Here is a 22574-nt window from a genome sequence, read left to right as displayed (position 1 = left end):
TTTACATTGTTTTTTTTGTTTTTGTTTTTTGTTTTTAAACTTAATTCAGTAAGAAATTGACTTAAAATTTCTTAAAGATTGTAGCAGTAATTTTGTTCCTTCTGCATGCTGGGAGTTCCAGGAAGAATTCTGTCTCAGGAAATAGCTCCTGAAGCTGTGCAATATTGTGTGCAATTTTTTCAATCTAACCCTAACACTATAAGCTCTTTAGGGTAGGACCTGTTTCTTTTTTTCCTTAGGTCTGTAAAGTGACAGGTAAATTATGGTACCGTATACAAACTTATTTCACTAATAAAACAAACAATATGATGCAGAGGCAACTTTTGATTATTCATTTATGATATTCATTGTGTTTTAATTGAATCTCAAAGATGTTTATCTCTATCTCCAGTATATTAACATCAGAATTGGTCAAAATCACCACGGCACCAACTCTGACTCCTGTTCCTATTACTTTGTTCTGTTGTCCTGGTACAAAGCAGGAAGAAAGCTGGCTACCCTGACACCACTAATAATTTATTTCAAATAGATTCTGTAGTACACTACCAATTCACCTGAACTTTAGGCACCCATATTTGAAAATATTGGCCAACATTTTTTATAGTAAAATTGATTATATGTAACCCACAGACCTTCTGGGTGTGGTGTTCTGTCCCATCTAGTGGCACCGAGACCACTTAGAGAGAGAGTTAAATGAGTCTGCTCTACAGTCTTTGCGAACAGCCAGTTGGCTTTTAGTGCATGAGCTTCTATCACATGAGCTAAGCTCCAAAGGTGCCCAATTTGATCCCACCCACCAATGACCGGGGTCTGTCAGCATTACATATACACATTATTATAAGCTGCTACACAAATTGTAGCATAGCAAGGCAGCAGCGGCAGGATTACTGAGACATACAGCTTCACTTTCCTAATGATGAGACTCCACATCAGTGAAGAGAACAAGTCCTGAATACTCTGTTCCTTATTTAGCCTCCAATAGTATTAAATGTAACCTTGAATACATCACTTTCAGTTTAGCTGTTTGGGTTGCAGGAGGGAGCTGAGAAGGGAGGAGAAGCCAGTTTTTCCACCCCAGCACATGGGTGCGTGTGAAGGAGGTGATAGTACAAGTGATTACTCTGTATTTACATTGGAAAGAAATGCCCTTGGCTCATTCAATAAAGCCAATTGCCTTGCGGAGGTGAAGGAATTAGTAATGTCACAAGGTAGAATATTGCTGCTTGTGAGCAATAGGTGTAGGTAAGGAGCAGATATGTATGTAGTAAAATATTTTTTGTTCCTCTTTTCCTCCCCACTTGATTATATATTGGCTTCAAAAGGACACAGTGGTTGATGGGATATCAGGTGTGGAATATTAGCTCAGAGTCCTTATTCATATGTTACAGAAGGTATTTGTGTCCCATTGTGATTGGCTCTGCTATGGTGGCCATCTTATTCTGATGTTTGCCTTTTAGCTCTTCAACACTTCAGCTGTTTGGAACAGATGATAGAACAAAGATTTTTGTTCAAATGAAATTTTTCTTCCATTGATCTAGAATAGACATCCACCTCTAAATATTTCAGACTTCCCCGTGTATGCTTCTGAATCATCTGGAATTCATGCCAGTTAGTGCTCAGGCTAGTTAGAACTCTACCAGAAGGTGAATACAGCCCAGTATAAAATAACAGTGAGGGATATAATTTCAGTAAGATTTTTACCTGAATTACATAAACAAAATGTACTGTTGTGTGGTGAGTGGTTTTTTTTGGTTGAAGAACAAGGGATACAGCTGTGTTAGAAGAAATCTGTAAGAATCTGCTCAGCAACTGAGGCTCATTGCTCAAGCTTGATGTTATAGCTCCACTTTAATCCAAAATGGCATCTGTGTGGCCTCACAGATGTATGTAACCTCTCACCCCCAAGAGCAACATATGACTTTTCAGTTTTATAGAGGCTAGCCTGGAACAAAGCAGTGGGTTTTTTTGTTTGTTTTGGGGTTTTTTTACCATCAATGTTTTCTCTGAGACTGAGGCTGGATTTTATAGTGACATAACTGAAGTTAATGGCCAAAGCTGATTTACTGTGGTCAGTTGCTCAGCTGACTTCGCAGTTTGAACATAGTGGGTGTGTTGATTTTTGGATTGTAGAAGAGTTTAGAATCATGAACGGGAGTTAAATTAAAATCTTAACAACCATTACATAAAAGCACTGTGAAGAGCAGCTACTCCCCATTATCTTTTTTTGGACTAACTTCTGTTGGTGAGAGAGAGAAGCTTTTCAGCTTACACAGAGAGGAGCTCAGTATAAAAGCTCAAAAACTTTTGTCTCACAAACAGAAGTCCAATAAAATATTAACTCACCCACCTTGTCCGTCTAATAGCCTGGGACCAGCACAGTTACAGCAGCATTGCATACATATGTTGTTTTTTTAACTGGTTTTCAGGAAAGGCATGGACTTTCAATGGTAAAACCTTCAAAAGGGTACTTATCCTTTCCTTTGAATTCCACTGCCGTTTAATAGATTGTCCAGTGTTCCTTACTGCCAAACAGATGGTTGATGTCACAGGAGACATTTAAGCAGCAACTGTTGGGTAACATCAAACAGTAGGCCAGCTGAATGATTGCAATTATCCTAGTATTTTGAGTTTAATATGTGAACTCCCTTTTTGCGGAGGCCTTAATAATAAAGGGTTTTACTTCCATTTCCACTGCTGTAGATTCTTAGCAAATTAGCAACCGATTGTATAAGCTGCAATGTTGTGATTTCACATATAATTTATAGCTGGGAATCAAGTCAATAGCCATCAAAGGGGAAAAGTTTAATCCAGCCTATAAATCAATTCCAAAGTCCTCTACTGAAGCAAAACTGCCTGTGCTTTATTCTGATGAACTGAAACTGCTGGAAACAGCCCAGTGTGTCAGAGAAAACAGTTTCTGGCGTACGCTATCTCAGGTGTATTACAGGAATGGGGAGCCTGGCAACTGTTGCAAATATGGAAAAACAGCATGCTGCAAGTGTAATCCTGTGTATTTCTGAACTCAAAATAGTATGCGCGTTTATGTGTATATAAAACACAGACATCTGAGCTACCTCTCTTAAACCAGATCCTTGACAGATTTAAATCCGTGTTGCTCCATTGATTTACACCAGCTGAGGAGTTGGCCCTTTATTATTAAAATAAGTAAGAAGCAGGAATAGGCTGTAACATGCATGTTTAATAATGATGAGCGAAGGATAGATCCCTACCAGAGGAAAGCGATTCTATGGTACAGCTTGCTTAAGAGACCAGTAGATGGCAATCTCTCTTATCTTTACCGGAATTAAGACTACCTTGAAATCAATATATGCCAAGGTGTTTCTCAGTGGTATGGAGACCCTATTATCTAGCAATCTGTGCCTCAAAATATTGTCTCACTTCAAATTCCAGTTAGCATGAGGCTAGAGAAGCAGGGTGGATAGATCTAGACAGAATGTCAAGATAAATGATTCAATTGCTCCCAAACTGAAACTACCATTTAAGAAACTATGAGCCAGATTCTCAGCTGGTGTAAATTGACATAGCTCAATTGAGGTCAATGGACTGTCAGTTTACACCAGCTGAGGATCTGGCTCAATGTTGGGTGCATGTACTATAACAAATGCCTAGCAGCACCCCCTAGTGTTAAGTTTGCCAAGATTAGCTCCTTATGGCTTCTGAAATGTTTGCAGTTTGTCACGTGAGAAGTGGTCGTTTTTAGGACCCAGATTTATTTCTGACTGTGCTGCTTTGGAAACCGCTATGTAAACTGGGACTGGCCATGGAATCGTCTCGTGTAAACACCTGTATCAGAAAGATGTGGAGTTAACACGTTGCTATCATTCTTCTTGTTTGGTATTAGATCAAGGAGGGTGAGGATGATGGTTGAAAGCTCCTGTTTTTGCTAGCGTATGCAGGAGGAATGCATGTGGTGACCAGTTCTCCTTGTTGCCATATAATTCTCAATTTCCTATAACAGGTTTTATTATTGTTTTGTTTGTGTTACAAAAGCACTGATCGACCTCAGTCAGGTATTGGAGCCCCATTGTTTTGGGCCTTGTACCCACACACACAAAATAAAAGACCATCCCTGCCCCAAAGAGCTTACCCTTCTCTTCATGTGTCAAGCTTTAGTTGACCCCCTAAACATTTTTTTGCTCCTTGTTTAGCTGCTTTTTTGTTGGGTAGGTTCTCTTAAGAATTTCTGATTTAGAGAAAGTTTGGCTTAAGTGATTCACCCAGCATCACACAGGAACTTTGTGGCAGAGGCAGGGATAGAATCCAGTCTTCCAGGGCAGCATTCAGCTGCCTTAACCATGAGATTGTCCTTTCTCTTCCTGAAGTCTCCTGCCTCATTCACTAAACACCTTCCAACGTCCGCAACAAATGAGGCACGGATCCTATAGCCAGCCTTCTTCACTATCCATTCTTGATTTCATTTCCAGATTCAACCAGGCCCAGTTCTCCCTGTCTGCTCTGGCTCCTCATCCGTTCTGTCTTCTCTCACCTCTTTCCCACTGGTTCTGAGTCTCTGGTCTAGTCTACACTAGGTAAGTAGGTTGGCATAACTACCTCGCTCCGGGGTGTGAAAAATCTATAGCCCTGAATGGCAAAATTAAGCTAACTAACTGTGTAGACAGTGCTAGGTTGATGGAAGAATCCTCCCATCAGCATAGGTAGTGTTTAAACTGAAGTGCTGTGTGTGGCACTGCTGTGCTGTTGTAGCATTTTAAGCATAGACAAGCCCTCAGTCTCTTTACACAGCTAATCCCAGTCTCTCCTCCCCGCCATCCCACTCTGCACTTTCCTCTACTCCCTGCAGGTTCAGCTTTTCTCCCCTGTGTATTCAACTCTGATGGCTTCCTCCTCTATGCTGCCGGGGCCATGCAGGGGGGTCACTGAGAGCACAGGAGAGACAGGTTCCTTGTTCTCAGTTCAGGTGTCTGGAACTAGAAATGCAGCACAGTCCACGGCAGCCCAGAGAAAGTCCTGCTCAGTGCCAGGCTGCAGCATGCCAAATGTAGACAGCATCTGCAGGGAATTTTAGCTGCAAAAATCTAAGAAGCATGCACAAACTGCTATATTTTTCAAGGGCTTATAAATTGGCCACATTTTGCCAGATTTTTGTGGGGATGGCAAATAGTACATACCTAACACAAAAGCCTCCACCAGCCAGATTTCTAGTTCCCTGCTCCCAAGCATGGGGGCATTATAGCTTTTCAAAGAAAAGGTCATCCAAATTTTTAAATGTGTTTTCGCAAAACAACACCTAGTCTTGTTCTCAGAAACAACCAAACTGTTTTGGCTGAAAATTTTTAAAACAAGTCAGCCTGAGGCAGACACTTGGCATGGGAAAACTGCAGCCACCGTTAACGTGTGGCAAAGTTATAAGTAACTGAAAACCTGGTCTTATAAAGAGAAGTATCATGGAACTTTAATAACAGGAGGTGCTACCAGCCCCACTCATAATAATAGTTCATATTGCAGCACATAATATAAAATAATAATACTATAGACACTGGACTGTATATCATTTGTAAGTCCTTCACTCTGCTCCAAATCTTCATTGCAGCAATACCATCTCATTCGAAGTGATTTTGTCCAGCAGCTGAAAGAAAAAGGGGAACAGCCTTACCCACACAAATTCCATACAAATACTACACTTGTTGAATTCCTTGCCAAATTCAGCTACCTTGGAAATGAAGAGCAACTTCCTGACAAACAATTATCTCTGGCAGGTTAGTACATGACAGGGTAGTAATTTCTAATTGCTCCCAAAGCCTCCATCTTATTTATTAGTTATTCATATGGAAGGGTGGGTTGCAGTAGAGCATACATTTGAATGAGATCCAGTTACTCGGTTATATTGTGTGTCTTTTCAGATTATGTACTACTATACAACAAAAGTAAAACAAAATGTCATCTGTTCTGATTTTGGAGAGGACCACATGCTTTTTACTCTCTTTCTCTAATGCTGATGTCCATTAAGCTATCTGGCTCTGGGCATCAAGTAGTCTCTAAGATAGCCTGGACTTAGCCTGTAAAAAGCCGCATCTGAAAACATCTGCAAATGGATAGAGAGCCAGGGAACAACAAACTTGGACATAGTATTTTTTCCTTTTAAATAGAAGTTAAATTTACTCAAAGCCTTTCATCCTTAGAGACCCGCTGTTACTGTTGCATGTGACATCACATATATTCATAAGGACTCTCTCTTTCTGTATTATTAATGTTCTTCTGCACTATTTAGGTGATACTGCAAACTGCAGATAAAGTAAAATCCTATTTGAATTTGACAAGAGGTCTCTGGCTTGTGCTACAACAGGTTTTTGTCAAAATACATTTAAATGAGCCTTGGTACGTTGGATAAAGCTGAGTAAATGGTGTTCTTTGACAATGTCTGCAGAAATTTTAAACTAGGGTTGCCAACTTCCTTCTTGCACAAAATTGAACACCCCTGCCCCGCCCCTTCTCCGAGTCCCTGCCCCATGCTTACTCCCCCCCTCCCCCCGTCGCTTGCTCTCCCCACCTTCCCTCACTCACTCATTTTCACAACGCTGGGACAGGGGGTTGGGGTATGGGAGGGGATGAGGGTTCTGGCTGGGGGTGTGGGCTCTGGGGTGGGGTCAGGGATGAGGGGCTTGGGGTACAGGAGGGGGCTCCAGGCTAGGGGGTGGAGCTGAGGGGTTCAAAATATGGGAGCGGGTTCCGGGCTGAGCAAGGGGTTGGGGTGTGGGAGAGGGTACAGGCTCTGGGTGGGGGGGTATGGGTTCCGGAGTGGGGCCAGAAATGAGGGGTTCAGGGTACGGGAGGGGATCCTGGACTGGGGCAGGGGGTTAGAGTGCGGGGGGAAGTGAGGGCTCCGGCTGGGGGTGCAGGCTCTGGTGTGGAGCTGGGGATGAGGGATTTGGAGTGCAAGTCTGAGCTCTGGGCTGGGGCGGGGGGTTAGGGTGTGGAGAGGGGTGTTAGGGCTCCAGCAGGGGTGGCTCTATGTTTTTTGCTGCCCAAACATGGCAGTCAGGCGGCCTTCGGTGGCACGCCCGCGGGTGGTCTGCTGGTCACGCAGATTCAGCGGCGTTTCTGCGGGTCATGTGCCGGTTCTGCGCCTTCAGCGTACCCGCCGCCGAATTCGCAGGACCAGTGGACCTCCTGCAGGCATGCCGTCAAAGGCTGCCTGACTGCCAGTCCCACAGCGACCGGCAGGCGCCCCCCGCAGCTTGCTGCCCCAGGCACACGCTTGCTGCACTGGTGCCTGGAGCCGCCCCTGGGTTCCAGCTGGGGGTATGGGCTCTGGGGTGGGGTTGGGGATGAGGGGTTTGGGGTGCAGGAGAGGGTGCCAGGATGGGGGGGTGGGACTGAGGGATTCAGAGTGCGGGAGGGGGCTCTGGGGTGGGGGTATGGGCTCTGGGGTGGGGCCAGGGATGAGGGATTCAGGATGTGGGAGGGAGCTCTGGGCTGGGGTAGGGGGTTGAGCTTCGGAGGGGGGTGAGGTATCCAGCTGGGGTTCAGGCTCTGGGCTGGGGATGAGGGGTTTGGGTGCAGGAGGGAGCTCTGGATTTGGGGGGGTCTCAGGGCAGGGTCTCAGTGTTGGGGCACAGGCTTACCTCAGGTGGGTCCCAGTCAGCAGCGCAGGGTCGCCAAGGCAGGCTCCCTACCTGTCCTGGCACCGTGCTGCACCCCGGAAGCAGCCAGCAGCAGGTCCAGCTCCTAGGCAGGGGGCCAGGAGGCTCCATGTGCTGCTCTCACCCATAGGCATCACCCCCCAGCTCCCACTGGCTGTGGTTCCCGGCCAGTGGGAGTGCAGAGCCTGTGCTCGAGTCCGGGGCAGCACACAGAACCCCATGCTTCCCCCACCTAGGAGCCGGTCCTGCTGGCCGCTTCCAGGGCGCAGCCCAGTGCCAGGATAGTAACAGCTGCTTCACAGGAAGGTGCAAAAAATGGTAGTGAAAATGGTTACAGAATAATTCACCCCAGGGAAAGTTCCTTCATGGCCAATTTTAGTTAGGGGTTGCCTTATGTCCTGAGGCAGGAGGATTTATAACTCCTTTCAAACTTGGGCTTCCAAGTTGAAGCTGAGGTGTGAGTCATACCTAGTAACCTGATCCCCTCCCTGGATTTATGGGCCCAAATCCTGAACTGTGACTGAGGAGTGCTCAGCATAGCAGTGGCAAGGGTGTGCCAAAGTAACTTTAAATCACCTTAGTCCTCCACTCAATCCCTAGTCGTGTCATGCTGACTGATCCCTCCCTGCAGCAGCCTGCAGGAAGTGCAGGTGTACAAAAAAGAAAGATAATTCATTAAACAAATAAGACCCGCCCCAAAACAAAGCAAAACAAAAACTTCTCTTCAGTTTTGATTGAAGGTTTGGGTTAGTTGTCGTATCTGAAGCAGATCAGTTATTCCTGCATTCATCACCTGCACCAATTCTAGTATCGCCTCCTTTGTATTGTGCGGAACAGTGTATTTGTTCTAAATCATGAGCCTGCCAGTGTGTCACTGATATCAATCTTCTTCTTCATTTTTTGAGAAATCTTTGAAACTCTCTATCAGCATGCAAGTGTCCTCTCATAGAAGGCTGCTAACCACTGTAACTGTCTCTTGCTTTGAAGTTATCAGAAAAATAGATCAAGCCCTATATTATAACAGAGAATTTCAAAATTCTGCACCTCGATTGGAAAGTGCACTTAGTCTGCTCTGTGATTATGAATAATCCTAATGTCTAATAGAATGTGGCACTAGACATGCACTTCTCCTATGATTATTTTCCGGCTTTGCAACTCTACATCATAGGTTCTCAAACTATATTCTGTTTATCGCCAGTGCTCAGCAGAGCCCTTCCTGGTAGTCCAAACTGGGGTTCTGGGAGGGAAGGTGGGTCAATGAGATGGTCTCTTATCAAGTAGTCCAAAGAAAGAAAAGGCTGGATAACTCCAGCTCATCCATACAGCAGTCAGGTTAGTCACTAGACATGGAATTCTCCCCCCATGTTGTTTTCTTATCATCTATCTACAAACAACCCCCCCCCTTTTTTTTTCCAGGACGAATTCATGCCAAGAGATCTGCTGGTGCAAAGCTCTACTTCTATGATCTCCGGGGAAATGGACTTAAATTACAAGTTATGGCCAATGCTAAGTGAGTAAATGTTACTTCTGAATAATGTGGAGCCTACACACACACACTCTCTCTCTACTTCTTTAAATCTGTTGCAGGGAGCCTGGGAAGGCTGCTGGCAGAATCTGTGCAGAGAAGCAGAAAGAGAGATGGAGTAGCTTTAGGAATAAAGCCGTTTACCTAATGGAGTTCCTTGTTCAGTGTTAGAAGGAAGCAAACCTTTCTGTGGTCCAAACCTAAAATTCAGATCCAGATCCAAGCTGCTCTAAACTTTGTGGTTTTAACCCCTTATTGATGGTGCTCTTCCAAACAGCTGCTCAGTAGCTCCGGGAGCTTAATGAGTTAATATTTGCACAATGTTCTGAACCGAATAAAGCTCTATAGGGGTGACCCAAAGCCCATTGATGTGATGAGTCTCCACACTCACTTCAATGGGCTTCTAACCATCGCCTAATTAAAGGCTAAGTGTTTTTACTTTTTGGCTGGGCAAATTATTTGTTGTTAATAATTGTTAGATTTGGCTGTGTTCTGCTCATGAATTATACTGCAACAGATTAGCTTCTATACCTTTGTTCACACTTAGAAATTATTTGCTGAATGTTTGCATGCTAACGGATTCCAACTTGTTCATTGTTCTTGAACTGTTTGCTGTGGTGTTCTATTTTGATGGGAGACATAGAGGAGAGGTAGCACCTTAGCTGGAGTAAATCAGCCCTTGGATGTCAAAGGAGCTATGCTGGTTTACCCCAGCTGAGGATGTGTTTCCTGAATGTGTGAGTGTGACTCTTATGAAATCCAGTTTTCTGGAGTGTGCTTGGGAATAGGAATTTGAAATTTGCTTTCTGCAATATTCACTTAAAATGTGCTATTTGGGCAAATATTCCTGCTAGTAAATATGTTAGACTATTGGCAGAAAGCAAATACAAAAGGGATGTGAACATAGTCAAAGTGAATGCGTGTGAAAATCTGAAAGAATCTTTGTGGCTATTTGCTGTGCTTATCTATTTATTTATTTTTGATGATTGCTTACATTCCGAAAATGATGAGATTTTAATTTCTATTAACCAACCCAGTGGTTTAGTGGAGAAATCCTTTTTTCAATAGTTATAGTATCAAGGGGCAAAAAATGGAATATAACTTGAATTTGGGTAGTGTAGTTAAAGTTGACTGATCTTTTCAATCACATGTATGCAGTTAAAGCAGCAAAGAATCCTGTGGCACCTTATAGACTAACAGACGTTTAGCAGCATGAGCTTTCGTGGGTGAATACCCACTTCGTCGGATGCATCCGACGAAGTGGGTATTCACCCATGAAAGCTCATGCTGCAAAATGTCTGTTGGTCTATAAGGTGCCACAGGATTCTTTGCTGCTTTTACAGATCCAGACTAACATGGCTACCCCTCTGATACTTGATGTATGCAGTTAGTTACTAGTGTAAATTCATAGTGCTTTTCATTTAGGTGAATTTTAATTTAAATTATTATTTGTAATCTATTATATTCTACCCACAATAACCGTAAATAACTATATTTCAATCAAGAAAGAAATATCTTAGGATAATTCTTTACAAGGATGGTTTTAGTTTAACTGTGCTAAAAGTTATTTTCTACCTTAGACAGAAAGCTAATGGTTGGGAAAGGAATCTGCATTTCTAAGTCAGCTGCTTCTTTTTGTCAGATTTTTTAAGTCTGAAGACCTTTTCACCAAGACCATAGATAAGCTGCGGCGAGGAGACATCATAGGAGTTTTGGGATATCCTGGGAGAACCAAGCATGGAGAACTTAGCATCATAGCTACAGAAATAACTCTGCTGTCACCATGCTTGCATATGCTGCCTCATCTTCATTATGGATTCAAAGATCAGGTAACTTCAATCAGGGACAATGGCTGGGGAGCCCATCGATAGCTGCCTAGAAGCAATTGTTCCATTGGGATTGACTTTTGATTCTTTTGTACAAGTAAATTCATGTTGGACTTTTTTTTGTCTGTACAGTTTGAACACAAAGCTATGGATCTCATATAATATCTTGAATTAATATAACACTTTTCAGCTCAAACTGCCACAAAGTGCTTTATGAAGAATATGCATGCAAACACCATTACTGAATTTCAGCCACTGCCGGGGTGTGGGAGGGCAGAAGTCAGCTTACACAGAGAGGGATGGGGAAATTTTGTACTAGGATATTTGGGCAGTTATTTCCAAACGAAGCTGAGAGAGAGAGAGAGAGAGAGAGTGTGTGAGTGTGTGTGTTTGTGTGTAAGGGTGGGGCGGGGGGCAGCCTGAAGGAAGCCAGACAAACTGTATCCACTGAGGCAGAGCAATCGACAGAGGTAGGACCAAACTGTGAGTGAGACTTGGCTGGAAGCCTGACACCCCCTTCCCACCTTTCCCACCTTTTCCTTGACTAGGGGCAACAACTGGACTCTGAGTGAGTTGGGAAGCCCCCATCTCCCACCAGCTGAGGCTCTGAATTCCTGAGACTTTGTTTTCCCTTCAGTTTGGGGCATGGCCCCAGCTTTCTGCTTGTAGAGAAGGTAGAAAGCAGCCCAGGGGAGACAAATCTGAAGTGGCAGCCAGAAGTGACAGAGCCACCCCATCCTCTCTCCTCTTGAGCCCCCAGATGGGACCTGGTGGAGAACGAAGGCTTAGGTCCTCCTATGCTTCCCTTCAGAGCCGGCTCTAGGTTTTTTGCCGCCCCAAGCAAAAAAATTTTTGGCTGCCCCCCACCCCAGCCCTGGGCTCCCCCCCACCCGCACTCCCTGCTGCCCCAGCGCTGGGCTCCCTCCTTTTCCCCCCACCAGTGCCCTCCCCCCACCCACACTCCCCTGCCGCCCCAGCCCTGGGCTCTCCCCACAACCTGCAGCCTCCTGCTGTCCCAGCCCTGGGTCACTGGTAACTCGCTCCTAGGGTGGGTCATTCAGCAGGAATTTTGGATGTGCACAGAACACAGACAGGATTGGTTCCCATATGGTTACAGAATTGCAGTAAAGTGGAACAATTTTCAGCTTGTGTGATTGAGGATATCTGGATGCATATTATAAGACTGTCCTACATAAATGAGGAAAAGTTGAGATGCCTTTATTATTCTTTTGTTCTACTCTTTGTTTCTATGGGGAATTTGCCAATGCAATATCACTGTCTTCCTTTTAAACAAATAAAACTTAAAAAAAAAAAAAGGCAATAGCTGTTGATAATAGCAATTCCAGTCCTAAAAACCACTGGGAAGCATTTCTTGCTTCTTCATTTCTTATCCTACTTTTTCTACATCAAGTTACAGTGGATCAATATATTTGATTTGGGAGAAATGATGTAACAGTTGCCCAAATTGAGCTTGAGCACTCCTGAATTTTGAGGGTGTTCAAATCTGGAAGGCAGGTGCTAGATTCCCTTTCTGAATATTAGCTAAATCTGGAAAGGAAAAGTCAATTTCCGCTTCCATGGCTCAGACATGCAAATTCTCCTACATGCCTGGTACTGTATCTAAAGCTGCCGAAGTCCCCTAGCAGAGCCTCCCCTCCCTCACTTTTCATTTTAAATTCTAGTGGGATCCACGTACCTCCCTTGCTAGGCTTCAGATGGAGAGGTGCACTGTCCATTTAGTCCACCCAATTCCTTCTTTGTGGGCTGCAAGGTGAGGTCACAGCAGTATCCGTAATGCAGTCTGAGGAAGTCTTCTGAAGGGGACATCTGGGGCAAACCCTTCTACTACTTGGGCAACTTATTCCCCATTCGCAGTGCTACCCCTTTTGACTCGCAGCATGGCTCAGCTACCTCACTCCCTACCCCTCCCTTTCCTGTTGATAGCAGCCAAGGGATTGCTGGGAAATGTAGTTCTTTCCCTGCTCCAGGGCTGGCTCTATAGGCAGGGAGCTAGGCAAGGAACTACAGCTCCCAGGGTCCCATGGGTTCTCAGCTCCCATTGTGGATCCCCAGCTGCTCCGTGGCTCCACTTCTGCAGGGTTGTGAGAGGGGAGGAAGTGAGTTTTAAAAAAAAAAGGGTGACCAAAATGATGCCCCCTGGAAATGTGCTGCCCCAAGTACCTGCTTGTTTTGCTGGTGCCTAGAGCCAGCCCTGCTTCCCTTCTCCCCCAACCACCTGAGAGATCGCAGAGGACTTCAGGGAACAACGAACTGTGACTTGGCTGCTGGGCCCTCTGGACTGCCCAGAAGAGCAGTTCCAAGATCGGAGAGAGAGAGTTTGGCCATGGCCTGACCACTAGGCCTGATGGCCCCCAAATGAAGCCTGCTACAGTACCCTACAAAAGACCCCATCTCAGAGTTCTTCATGGCACTCAAATACTTACTGTGAAGGCTGAGTAGGACTTGCTTAATTTGAATCTACAGTTCAAGGGAGTCTAGGTATTCCAAGGCTGATGCTTAGACCACAGATACATCCCTGTATTGTTTTTTTACACTTGGATAATGTTATGTTTCAAAAGGAAGGAATTTGTGACAGTTAAACTGAAACATAAACTTAATTTTTAACAAATTGTGGGGTTTTATTTTTTAATTTGGATTTCTGTTTGGCAGGTCATAACATATCTGCTTTCTTGCTCCTTTCTGGAATAGGAATGCAGGTTATTCTTCCTGCTGAGGGAAATATCTGAGTCAAAAGAAATTACATACTTGAGTAGTAACTCAATTAATTTTGAATGTTGATTTAATAGCTGGATATTGTGCTTCATCAGTATCTATATTATCATTTTTTGTGATTCTTTATAGGAAACCAGATATCGTCAACGTTACCTAGATTTGATCATGAATGAGAATGTGAGGCAGAAGTTTATTATGAGGAGTAAAATTATCACTTTCTTACGAAACTTCCTGGATAAACTTGGATTTCTTGAGGTATGGCCTGAAAAGATGATTGACATGATGGTTGCATTATGTCACGACATGCTTCATAATCATTCAGATACATAATATTTTAATGGCCAAGACTTTCAAAAGTGGCACACAATTTTGGGTGGCCACCCAACCTGAGACAAGTTTAAGGGGTCAAGTTTTCAGCTGAAGGATGCTCAGTACTTTCTGAAAATCAAGTTGGGCGCCCAATATCATTAGTTGAATTAATCTAAGTATGTTTCATTGGTGATTCATAGTCAGTTATAGCCTCCATAAAAATACATGTTATTCCTGGTGTTTAAAATTCTAAGGCAGGTAATACAGTAATACAGCAAGGATGCCCAAAGTGTGGCCTGAAGGCTATGCGTGGCCTGTAGAGTTCTAAAATGGAGCCTGCAGCTGCCCTCCAACTCGCTATGTCTTGCACATAGAAGAGAGGTCCATGGAAAGGACCCAGCCAGATGCAAATTCCTTTCAAATGGTGCTGCTTTCTTTGGTGGCGAAACAAAAAAGACTAATAAACAATATCTAACCATATGTCAAGGAAGACTGAAGTGCAAGTTACTATTGTGATTGTGTAGGTATGTTTGGTTTCTAAAGTATTGATATGTAATTCATGTCCTTTACCAGGCAAAGCTCACATTGAAATCCATAAAGACTGCAGGGGCAGGCCTGGATGTAGTCTTCAGCCTGCCATCAAATTGCCAGTGTGGCCCTCGGGGTTTAGGGCCCCTCAACTGACTGTGTGTGTGTGCGCGCGCGCGCGCGTGCATCCATATGTTTAAAAAGCTCAACACACACTTAGTTAAGGAGTCACAACAAGTGCCTCCATTGTGTATATGAATACATACTCAAACAATATGGACATGCAATCTTGTCAGTGTTGTCTTGCAGCATTCTAATTCAAATGAACATACCACAATAGAATATACCGAGATATTAGTTGCTGGAAAGTTATGGTACATGTTAGTTTATGCTGAATTCACATCTAGTTACTGTGCCAATTCTGAGGTCTTTTGTAATCCGTGCTAGTGGGAGTCAGAAGAAGGACCTGTTTCAATGTGATACGTTGGAGCCCTTCAGCAAACCGAGTGTCAAAAGACCCCGGGGCCACTTGGGTCATCTGAATGTTTAGTGTTTCCAGTGCAGTGGCTGATTATTTTATGAGGCTGGGTACTGGGATACCCTTTATGAGTGGAGCCCACTTCACAGGCAGTGTTTCAAACATTCTGGCACCTGCTGAGTGCACTAGTCTTAGTTTGATTTTTGCTTTTTTAAGAGGTCTTTATGTAGCTTTTGTATCTCCTAGTTGACAGTTTTCTAGGAGAAGCTGGTCGTGACCCCTCTACTTGGGTTGCCCAACACTTTTCTATGGTAAAGGATTCTTGTGACTTTTTTGAGATAGTCTAAGATCTCCATTGTTTGCAGCAGGCCTTTGGAAATTCACCAGGGAGAAACCCCTTAGGTTAGAAAAGTGTCTTTTTTGCCCCATAAAATTCTGTTAAGGTTTGCTGAGATTGCAAGTATTAAATCACAACTACCCTTTCATGCCTCAGGAAAATTGTGGCACCAGGCCCTATGTACACAGCAGTTGCATATGGTGCATTGGGAATGCCTGGGAGCTGCTGGAGAGGCTGGTTAGGAAGAAAATAACTGGGCTGGGCTTCCTCCCATTCCAGAACATTGCCACAGTTCTGACAGAACCCTGGGTACCATTGCTGCTTCATCAAAATCAAATTTTCTCTGTGAAATCTTTTCATTTTGATGAATCTGCATTCTCCAATTGCAACAATGTTCTGTTAGAAACTTTCCAACCTGCTCTACTCCTAAGTCAGTTAGCGTATGTCTACACTGGAGCTGGGAGATGTGATTCCTAGTGTAAAAGTCACACTAGCTCGGCTCAAGCTAGCACACTAAAAATAGGAGTGTGGAAGTTGCGGCATGGGCTTGGGCTAGACACCTGAGTCCAAGCCTTCCCAACCCCTGGGCCTGAGCTTGGCTAGCTAGCACAAGTCACTGCCTGTGCTGCAACATCCACATTGCCATTTTTGGGGCTCTAGTGCGAGTCTGTCTACTCGTGCTAGGAATCACGCCTCCCAGATGCAATGTAGACATATCTTTAGGCACTTCTGAAAATGTAACCCCAAGACAAGTCTGTATCTTTTTCTAGCTTTAATCACCAAGATCAGGGGTGGGCAAACTACAGCTCGGGGGCCACATCCAGCCCTCCAGACATTTTAATCCGGCCCTCAAGCTCCTGCTGGGGCTTGCCTTGCTCCGGCACTCCAGACAGGAAGTGGGGTCAGGGGCTTGCCCCACTCCTGCAGCTCCTGGAAGCAACAGCACATCCCCCCTCCGGCTCCTAAATGTAGGGTCAGCCAGGGGGCTTTGCACGCTGCCCCCTCCCAAAGTACCTGCAGACAGGGCAGTGTGCAGAGCCGCCTGGCTGCGTCTCCACAGAGGAGCCAGAGGGGGGACATGCCGCTGCTTCTAGGAGCTGCTTGAGGTAAGTGCTGCCCAGAGCCTGCACTCCTGATCCCTCTCCTGCATCCCAACCCCCTGCCACAGCCTAGAGCATCCTCCCACTCTCCGAACCCCTCGGTCCCAGCCCGGAGCAACCTCCTGCACCCCCAACCCCTCATCCCCAGCCCCACCCTAGAGCCTGCACCCCCAGCTGGAGCCCGCACCCCCCTGCACCCCAGCCTGGAGGCCCCTCACACACCATGAACTCCTAATTTCTGTCCCCACCCCAGAGCCTGCGCTCCCAGCCGGAGCCCACACCCCAACCCCCAATTTCATCAGCATTCATGGCCCACCATACAATTTCCATACCTAGATGTGGCCCTCGGCCAAAAAGTTTGCCCACCCCTGACCAAGATGATAGTTCTGAGTGTGCCACTGAATTTTCTTCCATTCTGATTCTTTTTGGTTTGTTATAAGAAAAAAGATGCATCTTATAGTGCCACCTGAATATAGGGCCTTATCCAGCAAAGACTTAAGCACATGTGTAAGCTCGAACTTGTGAGTAGTCCCTCTGAAGCCAATACTCCTACTTTAGTGCTTAGTTACACATGCACTTAAGAATGTACTGGATCAGAGCAAGAGTGAAGTTGGGACTTGTCCTGTCCTCTTCTGTGACAGTGTTCTAGAATATTGAGCTTGCAACTGAAAAGTCTCTACCTCCCGCCCCCTTACAACTTGGCCTCCAACACCATTTTTTTTAGTGCAAAATTCAAAAATGTGTATTTGTGCTGTCAGAAATGTGACACATTTACAGAAAAAACACAAACAGTTTCTTTCTGCAGGTGAGAAACTTACCTTTTATTTTTTGTGAATAAAAAAGTCACAATTAGGATAAGTAGTTATTTTGGGGGAGGGTTGCTTTTTATTGCAAACTAGTAACAATATTGGTGAGAATCTTTTTGTACAGCTGATGTTACTGAACTTTTTTTCCCTTTACAGAGTATGGTTTAGAAGTGTTTATCTATTTCTTGACTATAATAGGCTGAACTCATCCCTTACTCAAACTCCCATTAAAGCATCCATGTGGAAAAACGTAATGTGTTTCCAGTTTAATGGCTGTCTGTCTCTAGCTCATCCTTCTGCTTCTTATCTGCTTGGCATGTTGTAGGGGAATTGCTTTTCCATAGGTCTTTAAGGCGAGAAGGGACCATTATGGTCATTTAGTGCGACTCCCTGTATATATCACAGACCATAGAACATCACCCAATATTTCCTGCCTCAAGCCAGTAACTTCTGTTTGAGCTACAGAATATCTTTTAGAAAGACATCCAAGCTCTTTCTTCTTTTAAAGGTGGAGACTCCCATGATGAATATGATAGCAGGTGGTGCAGCAGCCAAACCTTTTATCACACATCACAATGACCTCAACATGGACTTGTACATGAGGATAGCTCCTGAACTATACCACAAGGTGCAGCAACTGTATAATATCAGTTTACATGCTTAACAATGATATGCAATGCTCTCACTTTCCCACAGAACAAGATTGTGCATATATTTTTGCATTATAGTGTTGTCCGTATAATACTATAAACAGGTTAAGCCCAAAAACTTGGACTCTGCTATATGAATTACATAGCCTTCATTTTCTAGATATCAAGAAGTTCCCACAGGTAAGTAGATTACTAATATTTTTAATATATATGTAAATGAATAAAAATTGTACTGCTGGCAATGACTAATTGTTTTGGAAATGTTCTGTGGTGACTCAGTATATCTATTTGACTTAGGAATCAGTGTCATTCCTCTGTGGACAGGTAGGAGTTATTGAATCATATCTCTCACATTGGTGCTGCAACATGATTTAAAGCTACCTAAGTCTTCATGGATCTGCCTTTAACATTTGCAGTTCATTTACACTTAGGAAAAGCAAATACCTGCCAATTGTAAAACATCTCTTTAAAAAAGTGGGTTTAGACTTTGTGTTTTATATATTGATTCTCAGTCCCAAATACTAAGGACTCCCCTTCTGTAAGTCCCCTCCCACAGCAAACCAGCCATTGGAAAGCAACAGGCAGTCACTGGGAGTTGTGTATATACAGAGGGCTTGCGAGACTGGATTCTAATTTTAGGCTGGCTCTTATTATTTCAATGAAGGGCTGCCATACAGAATTGGCAGGAAAAACTGGCAAAGATCACATCCCCATATATACTGCTTCACCTAACATATGGTGAATAGTATGGCTAATCATCCTTTGTTAGACACTTGTAATATAGAATTATTCTATAGAATAGAATAGAAGAAAGTCACTAGGGAATAATCTGGATCTTCTTCCCAGATGCTAGTAGTTGGAGGTCTGGAGAGGGTATATGAAGTTGGACGTCAGTTCAGAAATGAAGGAATTGATCAAACCCACAATCCAGAATTTACTACATGTGAGTTCTACATGGCTTATGCAGATTACAATGATCTCATGGACATCACTGAACAGCTGCTGTCAGGTATGTCCTTGGGTGATGATTGTATACATTCATTAATGAGTAACTTCAGTGGTTTGGGTTGGGTGAGAGTCACTCAAAGACCATAAAGGTGTGGAAAAAGGTCCATAACTTATATTTCCCAAATAAAAATGCAACCAATTAAGAAATATAAAGGGGAGGAGGGGGGATAATACTTTCTTGCTTGGATAATATTGAATAATTAGATCCAGGGAACAAGATATGAGGGGACAGGAGAGAAATTTCCCTGACTTCCCTCTTGCAAATAAATTGCTGTATATGATTATCAGGTAATGTTTGGTATCTCTTGATCAGAACAGACAATATGTTGCAACTGCAGCTGCTTGTATAAAAGTCCAGGAATTCAGTCAGATTAAGATGACTTCTCTGACACCTCACATTTTACTTACCCTAAGGCATGGTGAAGGATGTGACAGGTGGCTACAAGATCACTTACCATCCAGATGGCCCTGAGGGAAAGGCAGTAGAAATTGACTTCACTCCTCCTTTTAAACGAGTCAGAATGATGGAAGAATTGGAGAAAGTCACGGGAGAAAAAATGCCAGCACCAGAAAGTCTGGATACTGAGGGTACATTAAATCTGTCAGGGCTTGTCTCTGGGTTTTGAATGGTGTAATGAATTAAGTAGTAAGACATTTTCATTTTAAAGTTATTTGACATTTCAATGATCACTAAAGAAATGTTTGTCTCACAGGATTGCAACTGCATGATATTCTCTCGCTTCTTGTAACAGTGTATTTCATACCATGGTTAAGTTTCACCTCTATGGTGAGGAAAGAAGTCTGTGTGTGTCTCTACCATAATACCAATATTTATCATAAAGTGTATGGTTATCCATTTAGAGTCACTTTCCCCCACTTATTTACGCCTTTCTCTTGAATATTCCTTTGAGACAGAAATGTTCTATTCTCTGCTTTCAGCCCAAAGGTGATTTCTTTTTTTTTTTTTTTTGTTAAAGTTCAGGAAAAATTGGGTCCACTGTGTTTGAATGATGGAAATCTGAGAAGACATTTTTGTATTGCATTGAAAAATTACTGACTACAAAAATGCCGGGCCTGGGATATGAATAGGCCTCAGTGAGGGATAAGTTGCTATTCTGGTGTTAAAGAAAAGTGATTTAGTAATGTGAAAAGGTCTTTATATGGTTGCACAAATGCACAAGTTTAATTTGCATGATTATATTAGCATGAATTACTTCCTACCCAGGTCCAGGGTGTAGCATCAGGAATACATACCAGTGTATGTTATGTGAAGTAACCTATATCTATGTGAGGACTCAGATTAGGGGGCTCTTTATTCCAGCCCTGTGGAAGAGGAGCTGTAAGGCTGGAATGAAGTAGCTGGCTTCCTGCCAGGGGAGCCCAACTCCTGGGTAGGAGTGAGGTAGACTCATAGACTTTAAGGTCAGAAGGGACCATTATGATCATCTAGTCTGACCTCCTGCACAACGCAGGCCACAGAATCTCACCCATCCACTTCTATAACAAACCCCTAACCTATGTCTGTGTTATTGAAGTCCTCAAATTGTGGTTTGAAGACCTCAAGCTACAGAGAATCCTCCAGCAAGTGACCCGTGCCCCACACTGCAGAGGAAGGCGAAAAACCTCCAGGGCCTTTGCCAATCTTCCCTGGAGGAAAATTCCTTCCCAACCCCAAATATGGCAATCAGCTAAACCCTGAGTATGTGGGCAAGACTCACCAGCCAGCACCCAGGAAAGAATTCTCTGTAGTAACTCAGATCCCACCCCATCTAACATCCCATCACAGACCACTGGGCATACTTACCTGCTGATAACCAATGACTAATTGCTAAATTCATTGCCAAAATTAGGCTATCCCATCATACTAGCCCCTCCATAAACTTATCAAGCTTAGTCTTAAAGCCAGATATGTCTTTTGCCCCCACTACTCCCCTTGGAAGGCTGTTCCAGAACTTCACTCCTCCAATGATTAGAAACCTTTGTCTTGGGCAGGGATCCCATTCCCCAATAAAGGGGGAAGGAAGAGGAGCTGCCTCAGTGCATCCTATTTGACACATGCTTCTGGCTCTAAAGGGAATAGCAATTCTTCTTGGAACTTGTCCTGTGAAACAAATTTTGAGATGCTGGTGAAAACTGCTAAGAGTTCACAGACTATCAGGGTTGGAAGGGACCTTAGGAGATCATCTAGTCCAACCCCCTGCTCAAAGTAGGGCTAATCCCCAAGCAGATTTTTACCTCAGTTCCCTAAATGGCCCCCTCAAGGATTGAACTCACAACCCAGGGTTTAGCAGGCTAATGCTCAAACCACTGAACTATCCCTCCCTGCAAGACCTTTGCCCCTGGAGGTTGTGTTAATAGTTTCTGCTGTTTGCTCACACTGGTTTCCTCATTCTATTAGAATCATTTGGTGGATGGATTTCTCTGTTCAGAGCTAACTCTTAAAGCAAAAAAAAAAAGTGGTGGTTCATGTGAAATAACATGAATAGAAACACACGTGCAATGAGATTTAATGGAGTGTGGGGGAATAAAAGCTTATGCATATAAGAGGAGTGAGCCAAGGATGAAGGAAAAGATCAACAATGGGTGGAACACTGGAGAAGGGGGGAGAGAGAGAAGAAATACAGGTGTGGCTGTTAGAGGAAAGGGTGGGCATAAGAGATTGGTGGGAAAAAATGGGGAATGATGGGAGGTGGCAGAAATCCTGGAGTAGTGGGAAGAGGTGAACTTCAGGCAAAAGAAGGGGTGGTTGGGAAGAGTATAAGGAACACGAGAGAAGTGTCTTTGTAGGATACCTTACGTAGGTACACTGGGGAAGAGGAATAGTCATGGCTTATACAGATGGTTCTTGTAAGTGGGGTGGACAGGAAAGTGGCTGACAGAAGAGCTCCTTTCTAGTTGTGGGGCTCCTCTTCCACAGGGCTGGAATAAAGAGCCCCCTAATCCAAGTCCTCACATTCTCAGTCATTGCTTCCTGTCCCTTTTAGCTTTTGTTCTCCCACATTCTGATCTAGCAGTGGTGTAAAAGGAAACAAGAGTTGTACACAGCCCTTGATCTAAATGTCCATTGTTATGCAAGGAAAGCAAGTGGCCATGTCTAGAGGATAGATATATTTCTCTGTTTGCAACTGGCTTGTGTTATGAAATGCAGGCTAATGGACAAATTGAATACAAAGCTACAATTCTCTCAAGCTCCTCTCCTGACGTAACGCTAATGAAGCATAGCGGAACTTTAAGGATGAATTCAGCCATATGTTTAGCGTCTATGCATGGGAGCTATTAGATTAGAACACATCAGTATGGCTGAAATTACAGAGTTTTCAATGGAACACAGAGCTATCACTGTACAATTAAGATTGCAAATGCAGTACAACCTGGTTTATATCCAAAAAAGTGCAAGGAAAACACATTTGGGTAAATGGAGGTCAAGTAAATTAGAGAGAGCAACTTAAGAAAGCAATTCATGCTGGGGAACGTAATTGTGATTCAAATAAAAGGCAGTTGTGATTAAGTGGAGGTTGGATGAACATGATTATTCTGTAAAGGTTTTCAAGAATGTTAGCAGGCGAGGTGATTTAAGATGAGGGAGCAGAAACATGAGCGTGTTCTGGAACTAGAGAAGAATTGGAATTAACTCATTGCGCAAGGACAGTTC

General features: G+C 43.8%; 1 protein-coding gene across 1 annotated transcript in view; it reads left to right on the top strand.

The window, feature by feature from the left end:
* LOC123362557 (lysine--tRNA ligase-like) overlaps nt 1–22574 on the top strand; it is a 38002-nt gene that overhangs the window by 5720 nt on the left and 9708 nt on the right. The window contains exons 3-9 of the mRNA XM_045002931.1: nt 5573–5738; nt 9039–9132; nt 10790–10976; nt 13836–13961; nt 17773–17892; nt 18761–18923; nt 19337–19510. Coding sequence (XP_044858866.1) covers nt 5573–5738; nt 9039–9132; nt 10790–10976; nt 13836–13961; nt 17773–17892; nt 18761–18923; nt 19337–19510 — 1030 coding nt within the window. The remainder of the gene's footprint in view (nt 1–5572; nt 5739–9038; nt 9133–10789; nt 10977–13835; nt 13962–17772; nt 17893–18760; nt 18924–19336; nt 19511–22574) is intronic.

Source organism: Mauremys mutica, chromosome 2 (assembly GCF_020497125.1).
Source record: "Mauremys mutica isolate MM-2020 ecotype Southern chromosome 2, ASM2049712v1, whole genome shotgun sequence".
In the NCBI taxonomy this organism is placed as follows: Eukaryota; Metazoa; Chordata; order Testudines; family Geoemydidae; genus Mauremys; species Mauremys mutica.
The sequence above is the reverse complement of the archived record's forward strand: the minus strand, read 5'-3'. Positions and strand labels throughout refer to the sequence as shown.